General features: G+C 37.2%; 1 protein-coding gene across 1 annotated transcript in view; it reads left to right on the top strand.

Annotated features, from left to right (window-relative positions):
- The first annotated feature begins 4,070 nt into the window (after positions 1-4,070).
- Positions 4,071-17,043, top strand: part of npc1 (Niemann-Pick disease, type C1) — a 64,296-nt gene continuing 51,323 nt past the window's right edge. The window contains exon 1 of the mRNA XM_039754736.1: positions 4,071-4,298. Coding sequence (XP_039610670.1) covers positions 4,221-4,298 — 78 coding nt within the window. The 5' untranslated portion in view covers positions 4,071-4,220. The remainder of the gene's footprint in view (positions 4,299-17,043) is intronic.

The following is a 17,043-nucleotide window of genomic DNA, read 5'->3' as shown; positions in this document are numbered from 1 at the left end:
TGTCACCTGTGAGTCTAGCAACTCCTTGGCTGCTGATTTTCCCTTCTCAATACTACACTGTCAAAACACTATAAAGTTAAAAATACCTAAAAATATACAAATACTAGCTGAAATATCCAGTGTTGCCCAAGAGGGAAATATTTTTTTTAATTGTTTGAGAAAAACATAATTTTAAAAAACACAACTTTAAAAATAAAAATAAATTAACAAACAATAAACCTGGGTTCGCTTCCCGGGTCCTCCCTGCGTGGAGTTTGCATGTTCTCCCTGTGTCTGCGTGGATTTTCTGCGATGGGCTGGCGCCCTGCCAGGGTTTGTTTCCTGCCTTGCGCCCTGTGTTGGCTGGGGTTGGCTCCAGCAGACCCCGTGACCCTGTAGTTAGGATATAGCGGGTTGGATAATGGATGGAAGGATAAAGACTCACTAATGTGCTTGTCTTGCCGTGTTGTGTATGTTATCATCCAGTTGACGCTCGGAACCGGCCAACTGTATTTAATTTGAAAAGCGACAGGGACACGATGCTGCTCAAAATAAATGGTGGCAGTCACCTGATATATACTAACTGTGTAAGCCCGCGCTGTTAAAAGCACAGGATCCTTGAGTGTATTTAACTTATCAGAACTACTCTGGGCATCTCTCTGCTAGAAGGATTAACGTTCCCGAAGTGTTCGCGTCATTTGTGCATTGGTAGCTAAGCGACTGTCTATCTTAGGAGGTTTCCTTTTGCCGGTGGTCTGGCCTCGCTTCCGTATCATCGGAGCTGGAGCCCTCACCCCGACTCTATGTCTCACTTCCGGGCCGGACAGACACACACACTTCCACGCGTAGAACTCTATTTAATTTCAAAAGCAACAGGTGCGCAGTGGCACTCAAATATACAGAATGCTGGCAGTCGTCTCCAGTTCGCCCTCTGGTGGTCGTTCAGAGTGTCACCCTACAGTATTTTTAGTCGACCAATGAGGAACAGGTGTACCAAGTTTCATGAAAATCGCTCCAGTCGTTCGGACGTGATGCTGGAACATACAGACAAACATTGACTTTAACATATATAGATACAAGGCCTCAGACTCCAACCAATTTCACTCCAACACGTTAATTAAACCTGTTCATTAATCCCATGACTTGTTGCTGCTCTAATTGTGCAACAGCATACATTTCGGAAATTGTTGATTTTTTCACATTTTTAAGAGCACTGGTAAAATGTTTGGGGACCTGAGCAGATCAACATTCCTGAGACCTTAACCTTTCTTTATTTTCAGACATTGTATGATGGACATTGTTTGCTGGTCATGTTTTGGCTTGTTTTGTTTGGCTGCTAATTAAGGAAAAAATAAGTAATTAAGGGGTCTGAGTCTTCAAGAGCAAGTCAAATAAAATGAATTAAAAAAAAGTTAATTAGCAGCAAAAACAGGTCACTAAGTAAGAAAAGGGTTAGAATTAAAACCTGCAGCCACTGCGGCCCTCTGGGACCAGAGTTGGGGACCCCTGTACTAAGGAGCTAAAGGGTCTCCTGAATGATAAAAAGAGAACATTCAAATCTAATGACAGAAAGCCTCTGAAGAATGCATAGTGAATGTTGTTGAAAAAGTTGAGTGAAGGAAAGGAAGCTTACAAAGCTAAAATTGCAAGCAAACTCACTCAGAATAACATGAAAGATGTCTGGAAGGAACTAGGTATAATCACTAGATTCAAGTAATCCAGGACTGAGGAGCTAGAAGGGAATGTGGCCAAAGCTAATTCCCTGAACCAATTTTTTAATAGATCTTCCCCACACTACCACATTCTTCCAATGACCAGCTCCTCCTAACCATCTCTACTACATCAACTACTCCTACTACATCAATGGCCAGTGACAAGTCCACCTCTGACCATCAATATGGGCTATCCATAACTGAAGACCAAGTAAGGAAATAACTGAGAAAGTAACACAAAGGAAATGCTGTGGGACCAAATGGAGTCAGTCCTTGAGTTCTTAAGACCTGTGCTGACCAACTCTGTGCTATCCTCTGTTCAGTCTATCCCCAAAACTCCAGTAAGTGCTGCTAGTGTTTAAAAAATCCTGCATTGTTCCTGTTCCAAAAAAAGCTTGCATCTCTTCACTTAATGACTTAAGTCTCAAATCATGAAGGCCTTTGAGTGGCTGGTCCTGGACTATACGAGTTTTCTTGTGGTAGACCACTTGGACCTACTACAGTTTGCCTGCTGGACAAAGACTGGAGTGAAGGATGCACTTGCAAAGCTGGACAAAGCTAGCAGTACTGTGAGGATTATGGTTTCTGATTTCTTCAGTGCCTTCAATACCATCCAGCCATACCAGTAAAGAGCTAAGGTCAGAGATATGCAGGTGGATGAGCTAATGACATTCTGGATAATGCACTGTCTGACAGACCGCAGTTTGTGAGATTCAAGGACTGTGTTTCTGATACGAATATGAGCAACACAGAAGCACTACAAGGAACAGTCCTATTTCCTTTTATCTTTACTTTGTACACTTCACATTATAAATATAACCCCAGCTCATGTCATTTGCAGAAATTCTCAGATGATTCTGCACTTATGAAGCATACTGATAAAGGGAATTAAACAGAGTTTAGGGGTCAGGTGGAGAACTTTGTTTCTTGGCACACAAAGAAATTTCTGCAGCTTAACATCAGCAAATCCAAGGAACTTGTTATTGACTTTCGCTGAATGTTTGGTCACTATTCGAGGAATGGATTGGGTGGTGGTCCACTCCTACAATTACTTGGGTGTCCACATCAATGACAAGTTGGGTTGGTCTTGTAACACAGAGGGACGATATAAGAAAGGGCATAACTGACACTGTTTTCTTAGAAAACTTTGTTCCATTAACGTAGGTAGAGACATCCTTCTCATCTTCTACAACTCTGTTATGGCCAGTGCAATTTTATGTGATGTAGTGTGCTCCGCTGGTAACATCACTTCAAGAAAGGACTACCGAATCAACAAGCTAATTAAAACAGTAAGCTCGGTTATGGGATGCATCTGGACCGCCTGGAGGTATTATCAAAGGAGAGAATTAAAAAATAAAACTTGAGTGCCATTACAAACAACGATGCACATCCTCACTCAGACACACTAACACTGCACACTTTCAAGCAAACAAATTACAGCAGAAGTGTGTCAAGAAATCCTACTGGGACTCCTTTATACCAACAGCAATACACCTGTATAATGTCTCACTGTGACTGTAACTGTGAAGTAAGAAGATTTCTTTCTTTGTAATTTTCTTCCTTTTTAACTGTTCGGGTGTGCATTTAGACCATGGCATGTTTGTATATTTATTTATTTACAAGGACTCTGAAAAAAGACAGATTTCCCCCTGGGGACAAATAAGGGTAAATCAATCTATCTGGCTATCTAATATAGTACCTTTCATTATCTATCTATCTAATATAGCGCCTTTCATTATCTATCTACTGTATTTATCTATCTCCTATCGTACAGATGTCTGTCTTCCTCTGATTCGTTCTATCTCTGCAGGACAAACTGAAAACCAGACATAAAAAGGACATAAGTCCATCACTGAGAACATTTAGACACAAACAACTTTCTAACGTTACCTAGATAGCACAGTCGTTTGGAACGGCTCATTTTGTTTGATTTTCAAACGAAAAAAACTATATTAAACTGACTCTTCTAACGTCTAAATGAGAAAAAACAACACACATTTACAGCAACTTGCAAGCGATTTTTTTAAACATACATTAACTTTTTGAAACAGTCCATTGATTCTTTGTTAAAAGCTCAAGTTTGCGGTAATTAGGTATGTTTATAAAACAGAAGAAACGGAACTATAACTAACAGTTTATATTTTAAAAATGTCCATCATAATTTACAGAAAATACCAAAAAAGAACAAGAAGCCACCACATGACTCATCGGAGGTACGGCGCTGACTAATTCAAGCGATGTTTGGGTCGCACCCTGGAAGGCTAACTCCGTCCCGCCCATTTTGTCAAGCCATCACGCCCATTTTGACACGCGGCGTCGTGTAGGTCCAGCGTACGGGGGTGGAGTCGGAGCCGTCGACGTAGGGTCGCGCGATTGAAGGCGGGGCTTCAGCATGGCCACACAGAATTGCGAGAGTGGGATTTGCTGATAACGTGTGCGTTTGTAGTTTAACTTCAACTAGGAAACCAAAGCAGAAGGAAGTAAGCAGCAGGGCATTAACCGGGCGGTATAGCCGCATTAGCGTGGAAGATGAAGATGATCAGATGGAAGGGCTCTTTCGTGTGGCTGCTGCCGTGTGCCTTCTTCTTTCTTGTCAGTTTACAGCCGGTAAGTGTGTTATTTTATTCGATCTCAGAAATGTATTGTTTTTCAGTTGGAAACCCATCGTTCCTTACAGAATAGCGATGCATTGAAAACTGTAGTTGACGTTTTAAGTTGCGTGCGATGTGTATCTGTTCACGATTGTCAGGAGATTTCTTTGACACTATAAACTGTCATTAGAAACACATGACCCCGATCAGGGTGGTGCCGGGCCAGCCTTCCGATGAACTGAGGGGCCGATTGCTAAGACGCAAAAGCCAATTAGAAAGAATGTTAGAATGAAAGATACTGGGTATCAAATAGGAAAGTACAAACTGTGGGCTCTTTTGACGGATTAGTAGAATTACTACGATATCTTATGACACAAAACTGACTTTTCGCCGCACGTGCCGGGCTTTAGAAGCGTCAGCTGGATGCGCCACATAGTAGGATATAGGATCACAAAGTTACATGGATACCTTGTAAATGCGTATAGTGGAAGGAACTCGACGTCATCGAAATTAAGTTCAAAGACATTTACTCTCATTCTGTTCTAGGCTGTTTAATGCCAGCGGGCTTTCCTTTTGTTGACCTCTACCACAGTATATACAGTGTAGAACTCAAATGTTGAATGAATTCTGGGGCTCAGTCGGGTAAACGCAGTATGCACTATAAGACACAAGAAGACGGAGGAAACAAAAACTAAGCATTCCATTGAAACATTATGTTGAGTATTTGGTTTTGTATAACCATTAGCAACATACACAGTCGCAGGGGCAACATACAGTAAGTAAAATCCATCCATTATCTAACCCGCTATATCCTAATTACAGGGTCACGGCGTTCTGCTGCAACACAGGGCGCAAGGCAGAAAACAAACCCCGGGCAGGGCGCCAGCCCACCGCAGCATAAGTAAAATAGAGATTCAAATTAACAAATACATTGAATTAGTTTGTCCTGCACGTTAAAACTTGCAGTATTAACAAACAATAAAGAGGAGTTTGGAGCAGGTCATGCATAGACTATAGCAGCGAATAATCTAACCTGCTTCATTGCTGCAACAAATTTCAAACTGAGGCAGGAACCAACCGTGGAAGAGTGGATAATACACCAGCCATCCATTTTTGAACTCTTCTAATCTATTTCAGGAGTCTGTCCTGCCTATCATCGGGCACAAGGTAAAAACCCAGGGCATGTTCATTAACATGACACAATTCATTCAGACAAAGTGGATATTATGTTGCTTATCACCATACAGGGCATGTCTTTGGCACGTCAGAGAAAACACCCTAGGCAAACAGGTAAAACTTAACATACATAGTGACCAGGTCAGAATTCCATAATAACGCACAATTGGAAATGGTGAAAAAGGTCAAAACAGAGGCTAGATGCAGTAAAGCAGGAAACGAAACATGTTGAATATTAATCTTGGGAGAGGCGGTGTGTTCCACAATTCCATCAGCAAAAGAATTTTTGAAGTCACTGGGAGCACATTTAAAATCCTATTCCCTTTGGCATGCAAGTAAAGTTGGCCTGTTAGTAAGGTTTTCAAACTCTGCACAACTCTACTGTTAGCTAAAAAAACATGAGCTTGATGCACAAATTGGTCTTCTTTTGTTTAAAAAAATCTGGTGTTCTGATGTTCCTTTAACTGTAATGTGATTGTTACAAACAGGAACTTTCAGAAATATATAAGTCACGGTCATCTGATGTTCCTTTAACTGTAATGTGTTTGTTACAAACGGGAATTTTCAGAAATATGTAAGTCAAGGTCAGTTACTATATACTGTATGCATACTAAATTCATTTGGTTATGTGCATAACAAGTAATGACAAAGAATTCAAAACAATAAGGGAACAAACCATAAGCTGCATGCACACTCGCCAAAAAAAAAACACAAATTTAATGTGCACTAGGTAGTTTAAAAGAAAATCAAAACAAGGAAAATAACAGTAAACTACACAGAACCCTCCCTTACATATATGTTCATTTGATCTAGTTAGTCAGTTACACTAATGATCAAATATTTACCATAACCTAATTCCTGAAAATATAAGTGACCTCTAAAATCTCATTATTCTTCACAGCAGAATGCTATTTTCTTTTCTGCTGCAGATCATAATTTATAAGCCTAATGACTTACCATGAACCTTGAATGTTTTCTAAAGAACATAGTAGGTCGAGGGCAGAACATTTTGTAAAAGCTATTTTTAGAACATTTATAAAAACTATTTTTTTAAATTAAAAAAAACTCTATATAAGAAAATAGTTAATTGTTTTAACAATAATCTGAAATTTGAATATCAGACTGTAAATTACTCTAATCCATTAATCAGTTTATTTGAGAAATTGGGACTAGTGTCTTTTTTGCCTCTCTTGTTTATAATCTTTTGTATTGTTTTTTTTTTTTACATTTAAGATGGCAACAGTGTATGGACTGCCAGTTCTTCTCAGGCTACTGTCACACATATACTCCACATATTTTAGTTCCCAATTAACCTAATACAATATTCATGTTTTTGTGATGTGGAAACTAAACAACTCGGAACAAAACCTCGACAGGCATAAGGATAATTTGCAGGCTGAAGACAGACAGTACTTAGGCCTAGATTTAAATAGAACCCTGGAGTTTTTAAGCAGCAGCACCGAACCCTTGCAGCATTGTGTCATGTTACATTTTAAGAGTGGTACATTTAATTTATAAAGCATCAGTCATGCTTAAAGTGCTTTGAGTCTAGATAACATGTTCTTTATAGCCAAAGCACAGGCATGTTAAGGAACCTTGTCCATTGATGTAGTCACCATGTCAAGAGGTTCAAGAAATGATTTTTTTGATAAGCACAAGGAGCATCCCATGCAAATTATAAAAAATCTACTGCATGACCCCACACTCATTATTACAATTTTATTTGTAACAGATTGTTCAGTTATGAATAAGCAGCCACAGTTGGGTAGTAAAGATGCACAATTTTCATTGATAGTAATTTTTTTTCAGTTCTAGCCTTGGTGGCTCATTTGGCTAGGGATCTATGCAGGCAATCAGAAGGTTGTAATCCTGTAAATGCCCGAACTGACCCTACTCCATTGGGCCCTTGGGCAAGACCCTTGACCTGCAATTGTTTCGTCCTGGGTATGACGTTAATCTGCATCCAGAAGATCCTCCAGCTACAGGGAACACTTGTTGCTGGTGGCAGGATTGGGGATCCTGCTGCCATAAAAATTCACACTGTTCCAGTGTGGTGCTGAGGTGTCACCCGCTGCATTCGGCTCCCAATCCCTCTTTTCTCCCTCTTTCTGGGTATTTTGGTTTACCTCGCACATCCCAAGAATGTGTTGGCTTAATTAGTAAATCTAAACTGGCGTGTTGTGTGCGTGGCTTGGAGTGTGTCTGTCTGTCTGTTTTGGAATTGAGTTTATAGCTAGGATTTTGCTCAATAAGGGCATAACAGGCTCCAGCTCCTCTAACCCTGGGATGGATAAATGAATAGTTTAAGTGATCAGAAACATCTAGTGCTGTCTGCTCTTTGAGCTTCAAATTGGAAGTTTGGTATTACAAATAATAATACAATACCTTGTGCATTGCTTGTATTAAAGTATTTTTATTCTTTGGAAAATAGTGAATGAAGAAATGTCAGGACCACCGTTGAATTAAAAGAAGTGCCACAAGTTACAGCTATATAGTAATGCGTATAAAACGCTGAACCTCTTTATTGAAAGCAGCTGCATTTCTATGGCCATTTATTTCTTCTTTCATTGAATTTCTAGTACATCTTAATTTAGTTGTTGATTTCCACTCTAAGGAACTAGTTGTCTTTGCTAAAACTTTCTTCTCAGAGAGAGGTGGTTTAAAGTTTGTCATGTTGTTTCATTGCTCCTTGCTTAACTAGGTGCTTTATTATGGTGATTATACAAGTAAAGTGACAAGAATCTCACCTCTATTATGTCATCTTGATTTTACTTTGTGTCTTATTTCCCGTTTGAATCACAGTAATGGTCCAGTTAAATTTCACCAGTTGCTTATCCATTTTTTAGATTGTAGGTGAGCCGTGTATTTTTCCATGCATGTTGTTTTGCTATGTTGATTAATTTTCCTGTTAAATATATACTGTTTGTTTTAGAGGCACAGTGTTTTCTCTGTCAAAGTCCAGTACTAGATCAATTACCCCTTTTATCTTAAACAGCTGATAGGTTTAAAGGTAGTCCTACACATATTTGTCCAGCTCTGACATAGTAATTCCTTGATCATGCTACTTATATTTGTTGTCTCACCCACATAACATTTGAATTGTTGCCATGCTGTAAAATATATGGAATACATGCAAATGAATATTTTTGCATAATGGAAAGCATGGACTATTAAAGGCGCTCAGTCCTAAACTCTATTGTTGCATTTTGTTGAGCTGTTTTTCTATTTACCAGGATTGTCATTTTCTCGGGGAAACCTGAACATTGTTCTGCTCTTTAGCGTTCCTGCTTGCTGAATGCGTAAAATAGTGTTCAAAATCTGCACACCATGGCAAAGGTACACTACAGTTTCAGAACATGTATGACAAGATGACAGGGAACATTTCACATTGTGAAGTCTTATCATTATGAAAACATAAACCAGTTTTATGCCTTTTGACCTTAGGAAACAGCTAGGAAATATTTTTTAAATTGCCTGAAAGCATTTGAACATTCCACAGTAAGCAGTCGGTGTTTTGACTGTAGTGACAACTCAAAATTAACTATTTTGCAATTGGATTAAAAATCTTCAAAAATACATAATAGAATAATATCCATTCCTTCATGTATCCCTTTTGTAATCCACTTTTCCAGTTCAAGGTAACATTCATTTGTATTTAGAAAACGAGCTGTATCATGCTGTGTCACTACTTCTGGACACTAACTTCCAAGTGCAGAGTTACGAATGGGGGATCACAGCTCAAAAAAAAAGTCTCTTTTGTATGCATTTTTAAGTTAATGCCTTGAATACTGGTTTTCATTTAATGTAGTTTTTATGCTGCTCACACAATATAAACCATAACTCCTACTGTCAAAAGCGTCAAGAGGAAATGCTACAATTAATATGATGTTATTTTTAAATGGAGCTTTAGACATTTGATTTTCTGTTTGTATTTACAGCAATGTGACAATGCTCCATCATTGCAATCTGAAATTAGAAATAGTGCCACTTAGTGCACAGTGCTACGGCTGTTGTATGTTTATCATTGTATAGAAGAGTTTAAAAGCATTATTTTGTTCACTTTCACTTTTATGCACATGACACTAGTTGAGACAAAGTGTCATTGTCTCTTTCTTGTTTGCATGATAGACAAGGCTTTCACTTCAGCTGCAGGCCTGAGCTGAAATCTTTGCACACTTGATATCTTTCATAACAAGCAACTAAAAAATTCTCTTTAGCAAACCAAGAGATTCATTTCTCTGTCGGAGGGCCTCTTTCTTTTTTTTCCCCACAAAGTGACCTGTGAGCAAGGATACAATGCAGCTTTTAAGTTCAAAATGTCAGTTTCTATATAGCTCATTTCTTATTTCAATGTTTTTTTTTTTTCTTAAGCACATCAGTTAATGGCTATAATTACAAATAGCAACAAGATAAATTGGTATCATTTTAATCTAAAAATATTGAACATTTAAATGACATAAATACGTTTGCAGGGCATTGTGCCTTCCATGTGTTTTGTGTCTAAATTCATGTTTTTTCCTGTACTGGAAATTCAGACTTGAATGTATTAGTTGGATAATTTGATATATGTATATCCACTAGCAAACTTTCTTAATCCAGCTGAGTCATGTGAACTGGCATTCTGCTCAGCAATCATATGTGCAAGGCTCTGAATAGTCAGACCCACATGCACTCCCAAAATCATTGCAGCAATTTTAGAGAAGCCAATAACTGTGATGTCATAGCTTGTGAACAGCCAGATAAGGCTAGTGTCCCAAGAGAAAAACTAAGCATAACAAGGTGGGCGGGGAAGGGGGGCATATAAACTCCCCACAGATAGAACTGAAATGTAATGATGATCTTGGGACCTATAGTTATTCTTGTGTTAAATGCTGTGCATAATTTAATGAGTCAATCCATAGCAAATGGACAGATTTTAAAACATGTTCCCAAGAAATCTCTGATTTGTTGCATACGTGCAAAAAATAATGACATTGTACCCAATAACTAGCACTAAATATTTTAGGCTTGTGTGTTCATTTATTTGTGAGAGATGGAGGTTTTGAAAATAATGACAATGTTCTATTATTCATAACTTTTGAACTGCTAATGCTAAATGTAAGACATTTTTAGGGATTGTTATTTCATATTATATGTTTTTAATATCTAAAATAATTAGTTGCATATTTGTCAGTTATGGCTTGCTGAAAATTGTATAAATTTTTTTTTTTATGCTTTACATCAACCTTGGCCTTTGTATCTCCATACTAATCCACAAAAGAGCTATTAAGTTTTGATTGGTATTAGTCATGTTATAGGCACCTGGTTGCTAAAGGACTATCTATAAGAAATCATTAAAAGACATTAAAAACAGGAAAAAAATAATGTAAGTATGTGTATCAAATGCCCACCTGTGACAAAGTCTACTATAAAAAGAGAATTTAACCACTGAATAGAACATGGTTTAATTAGTAAATACACAAAATATGAAGTTGGTACCTTGAACTAAACTATCAAGAACATCCATTTCATCTACGGTTGGTAACTAGGAAGTGTCACATTTTCTAGGTCAGCAATCATTCCTGGAACAAGAGACGACCACTCATTTGTTCAACTCATGCCAAACAATCTGCAGGTCAGGTGGATGTCACGTTGTCCTAGTTTTACTGTGGATTTGAATGGAAATCATCCAAAAGCAATGGATCCCATTGCTGTGAAATCAGGGCTCTGTCTTATAGATACAACTTCTGGGAAATTGGCCAAAAGTGGTGGATAGACAAACTGTGTGCAATATAAGAGGATGAACAAGATGCACAAATAGTATTTATGAATCTTCTTTGTCCCTCTAAAGTTTACAGTTGGCACCAGAGAGGGGATATCTGTTAGGTCTCTCTTATGCATATCCTGAAGGTCATTGACCACTATTTACATCCCTGAGCAGGAATTGTAAACTTCCAAATGATGTTCAAACTCTTAAACTGAACACTTTTTCTTTGCAGTTTTTTAAATTTTAGACCTGATTTTAGCAGAATAAATCATTGACTGTTTAGACGTAAAATACATACAGTATATGAATTCACATATCCATTTCTCGAATTGCATTACATAGGTCTGTGTTCTCCAGTACTTTACATTCCTCTCAGTACTTTACATTCCTCTTTGTAGTAAAACATGGCACATTTGATACTTGGTAAGTATAGTTTGATTCAAGGTACCATCTTGGTTTGTGTATTTATTAACTAAAGCAAGCTCTTTTTACTGGTATAATTATTTTTACTGCAGACTTTGTCACGCACAGACCAATATTAATTTGAAATAGAGATGTGAAATTATTTTTTTTTCTATTTTTAATACCTCATAAATCAAAGGTTCTTTCAAATGGGCACCTATTTGCTAAAGATGAATTATAATGTGAGGAATATCTATGAAAATTAGTAGTAAGATCTGATGTGGTTTGGTGTAAAGATATAGTGGGGCAAATTTGCCCTACAGGTTGGAAAAGGAAATCTACAATTTTCAGCAAGATACAATTTGGCAAGTATACAACTGTTAGCAATTATTTCAGAAGTTAAAGACCTCTAATACTAAAGAACTATCACTCAAATTTCATGCATCTTGAATTAACAGTTTAAAAGTTATGGCTTATAGAACATTGTCATTTTTAGTATATATTGTTTTCAATAAAACTAGGGTCACACCCCTTTTTTAAAAACCTCCATGTCACAGAAATTAATGAAGATAAAATGTGGCACATTAGTTTTTTGAAGAGCAACATTATTTCCATAAAGTATGAAGCAAATTGGAGTTGGCTGACTGGGAGGCCTCTGTTGATTTAATGCAGATTGACTCAAATAAGACCTTTTGTCATAGTGACAACTTATAGACCAGCATTATTTATTACTGAATTATTTATTCAACTTGAATTGCTGTCCCAATATTATATTCATTTTGGTCCCAGATAATGGTATCAGAGACATTTTCAAGTGGACCATAGATACATGTGTTTAGAATAATTTTTTAGTTCATGTTTATACTAATGTAAATTGTATTCAGAGATTCTGTCAAGTGTTTTGGAAGGGGTTGATTATTTGCATTTAATATTTTAGGTTAACAAGTAGTGGAATAGTAGTTGAGAGGTCCTTTCAGATAAAAACAGCATGTTACTGAAACAAGTTTCACTTTAATATTTAGCACGGGGCATTACTTCTTCAGCTTTAAATTAATATACCTTTCAATGTGCAAAAGCAAACTATTCTTCCATAGACCTTAAAACGAATGTGGTTTTGGAATGCTTGCAGTATAAGTAATCTGTCAAGCTATTTGTACATGTATTAACAATTAAAAAGCAAGGGAAGGACTGCTAAGAGAGTTCACAAAGTAGAAAAAAAACTAACAAAAAGCCCCAGTGTTCCTCTGGGCTTTCCTAATTCTACTAGGTAAGGTCGCTCACCGACAAAGTAGCACTGACTCCTCTCTTACCTCTTGCCTCTCTTTCTGACCATTGACCTTGGCCTATTGTTCCCAAACGTGAGTTACTTTTGTGGTCGGAATGGCATCAATTTATTTTTTTATTTTTTTTTACAGAGATGACAAGGTATTACACATGCCAGTTGTGCTGGTGTCCCTGTAAGCTCAGCATCCATAGTCATTAAAAGAGAGTCCCTCAAAGCAATCCTTCATTCCCTTAAAGGAGCAATGGCAGGAATGGGGCCATTAGTTGCCACTTTGTGAGTTGCAGGGTTGACACTGGTTTCCTACCGGTTTCCACATTTAATAGTGTAATGTCTCACTTATTATTACCTGGCACCTTGCACTTCCCCATCAGCCAGGAAATAGATAGGCTTCCTGACAGTCCTCCATGCCCTACCACTCCTCCTTGTTAATGAGTAACACCTTCCTGACATTGCATGTTTCTGTCTAGCCCAAACCAAACACTGTTTTGGACAATTCACCCCTTGTGACCCCAGTATTCTCACATTGGCTCTTGTCTAGTTGCTGTCTTCCTAAGTCCATATCTTATTCTTCTGAAGGACTCTCTTTCGTCTTGTGCCTTTCTGGTGTTGTCCTTGCCCCTGGCATCCTCTTTCCAGCCATGTCCAACTTCACAGTATCTTTGTGTTTCATAGCAATGTGTACTCTCAGAAGAGTAGTCTCTTCTTGAATCAGTTGTTTGTTTGTTATATACAATAGGGTTTCTCAGTGATTTCATAATTTGCAGGTACTGTACTTATAGTGGCATGAAAAAGTTTGGGCTTAAAATGTCAGTTACTGCAAGATGTTAAGTGAGCAGAAGATACACTGATTACCTAAAGGCGTAAAGGTTCAATATGACACATTTCTGTAATATTTTAAGCAAGATTGCATTTTATTTCCATAATTCACAGGTACAAAATATCAACAAAATGAAAAAGGGCCTGAAGCAAACGTTTGGGAACCCAACATGGTCAGTACTTATTAAGAGACCCCCTTTGGCAGGTTTCACAGCTTGCAAATGCTCTGGTGATGGAGCTTCAGAGGTAGCAGTGTCCCTGCAGTCTTCCTTCCTCTACAGATGCTGCAACCAACAAATGACCACAAAAATTACACAAAGTAAAGAAAAAAAAATTGCCCTCTAAGCATTTTTTTTGAAATCACGCTTCACAAAGCTGATCTTTGCAGATGGTTTTATATTTTTTTTCTTCCATAACGAAGGTAAAAATGCCATGTAAATTTGAATATATTTTTCATTATTATTATTATTTTCTAACTCTTGGTTAACTCTTACATATTCCTCCCGTACCACCTAGCTTTAAATGGACCTCTATACTCCAGGTTGTGCTACTCCATACTGGCATTTAAAGTAAGCATACTGGTGACCTAAACCAGACACACAGAGCCTCAACTGCAATGACCTATACTCTTTGTGACCGACATACGGCCAAATGGACGGTCCCAGATGGAGCAAGTAATTCAATGCACAACTGTTTTTAAAACACTGACATTGCATTTGTATTTTAAATGTTTTTTATTTTGAAAATAAACATAGATTTTTTTTTTTATCCGAATATATGGGTATACTTGAATAATCCACAATATATGATTGAGTAATCTTTATTGGGATGTTATTGTTGTATTATGCCAGATGCTTGCTTTCAGTTCAGCTGCTTGTGGCATACAAGACTGACTGATAAACAGAAGAATGTCTGTGGCATTGATTCTCTTCGGTGCTGACTACTAAGAAGAAGCAGATGACTTACAGGGTCATGTGCTTCCTTAGTGGTGACTTCACTCAACATTTTCTCTTTCATAACCTTTGTTACATTTCTAGGCAGAAGTCCAGGGTCAAGTATAAAGGAAGTTATTCTATCCATTCTTTTTGAAACTTTCTTCACTTTCAGAAAACATGTGCAATGGTCTTGATGATATCAGGTCCTCCATTTGTTAGTAAGATGTGTCCATCTGGATGAAATATTATTATCCAGTAAAGGAATTGTTAAGCTTAACAGATTTCTGTCTTGTGCCAAGAGTTCAACTTATTTTCCTGGAACTGTTTTTTGTAATTAGCACACTTGATATTACAAATTAGTATTTTTAAATTGATCTTAAAAGGTTGCTGAAGACATTATTGACGTTTAAAAATCAAGCAGTTCAGTTTAAAAGTAATAGGAACATCTTTACTCAAGTCTTTTAGGCAAGAAATTTTTCTTTTGTCTCTCTTTAGATACATTTTGTATTATTGATTGTTGGGGGCAATAGGTAGCATAAAATGCATATAACATCTACATGGACTCGGTATCATAATTGCTGCCAAAGTTGCACCTAATAATTACTGACTTAAAGGAGTGAATACGTACATGATCAATTATTTTGCATTTTATATTTGTGATTACTTGGCATTGCAGCAGTTTTAGAAGATGTTAATATCAGTTTGAGAATAATATATGCCAATGTATTATGTCTTTCTAAAACAATGCTATGCATGCATGTAGTAATCTTTATGTGCTACATTTTACAAGTGTTCAATGTAGTGCAGTGTAGTGATTTTGGTAAAGGGAATATATGGGCAGGGCCATAATGGTATATTTTTCCATTTGAAAAGGCTGCCCTTTGCCACTTGATAAAAGAAAGCTTTGTGTTTCATTGACAACAGTAGAATAGAAGCTATTTTACCGCAAAAAAATATGAATAGGCTGCTCCTGGAAGCAATGTGTAGAGATGAGGTGGCGGTCTGAAAAATCTAATGTTATTACTTAATTGTCCAGAGGAATATGATGCTGACATGAGGGATATTTAACTTCATTCAAATTGTAAAGTATATTTGAATGCACATCTCTGTCTCTCTCTCTCTCTCTCTCTTTTATATTTATTTATTTAAATATATATATATATATATATATATATATATATATATATATATATATATATATATATATATATATATATATATATATATATATATATATATATAATATAAAATCCATCATCTCTCTGTATGTCTGGTCACTTTTAATGAGAGAACTACTTAACAGATTTTGATCAGGTGTTTTTCTATAATTTACTTGAACATTCCGGTTGATTTTGCAACTTCTTTCATTGCGCGAAGAATCATAGTTTGCTTGCAGGAGTGATATATTCCTGCTAATCCGAGAGAGAGGTTGTGAGCCGAGGAGAGGAGGAAGTGTGACATCAGGTGTAGGGTGCTGGGCTGGGCCCTCCTCACTGTCCTGTTTCACAACTACGTGGGCGGAGCTGCGGGGGACGGCTAGTAGAATATAAATATGATGTATCTAGTTTGAGGTGTGCTAGGACACTTGATTTTTTACATGACCGTGCTTGCACATTCCATGTATCTAATAAAAGCTGTTCTTCCCTATGACATTTTAAAAACCATCATTAATCCTGATTCTCAATTTGAATCATAGATATGGCATTTTATATCAGAATCTTTGTTCTATCTATATATTTGTGACCCTTAGTTTAATGTTTTAATGTCTAGAAGGTTTTACGGGCACAACCAGCTGGGAGAAGACCCCACTGAAAACTCAGGGCTCACTGGGACGACTGTATCTCCCAGATGGCCTGGGAATGCCTTGGGATCTCATAGTTTGAGTTGGCAAGCATGGTTGGGAAAAGGGACAAACTTAATGCTATAATTTACAGTCAGCTGTGTACTTTTTTTGTTTGTTTTTTGAGAAACAACATAATTCTCTTTCAATCTGCTTCTTTGATCAAATCACTTTGACAGGCTTGTGACATTTGGTTTTGTGTAATTTGTTGGTATCAGCACATATAGGAAACAATATCTGGTTTGTAACCCTTAATGAAAAGTTACACTTAATGGAAAGTCAAATTACGTAATTTTCAAATGTGGCAAAGTTCTGATGCTTTAGTTTTTCCCTGTCCTAACTTTAAGGTGACATTTGTGAACTCAAATGCATCATTTGAAGCGTAATGTGTTGTTTCATAGTTCCTGTACAAGTCTTTTTTTTTTTTTTGTGTTTTCATGGTGATTTGACCAAAGTCATCAGGTGCCTGTGAACACATTCAGAATTACTGCAGCTGCTGAGGTAGAATGTACTTAATGGCAGTAATGTAGTTATATTTGAGACTGCACCCCAATCGCTTTT

The sequence above is a fragment of the Polypterus senegalus genome, chromosome 5 (assembly GCF_016835505.1).
Source record: "Polypterus senegalus isolate Bchr_013 chromosome 5, ASM1683550v1, whole genome shotgun sequence".
Lineage (NCBI taxonomy): Eukaryota > Metazoa > Chordata > Cladistia > Polypteriformes > Polypteridae > Polypterus > Polypterus senegalus.
Note: the sequence above shows the minus strand (reverse complement) of the source record. Positions and strands in the feature narration are given on the sequence as shown.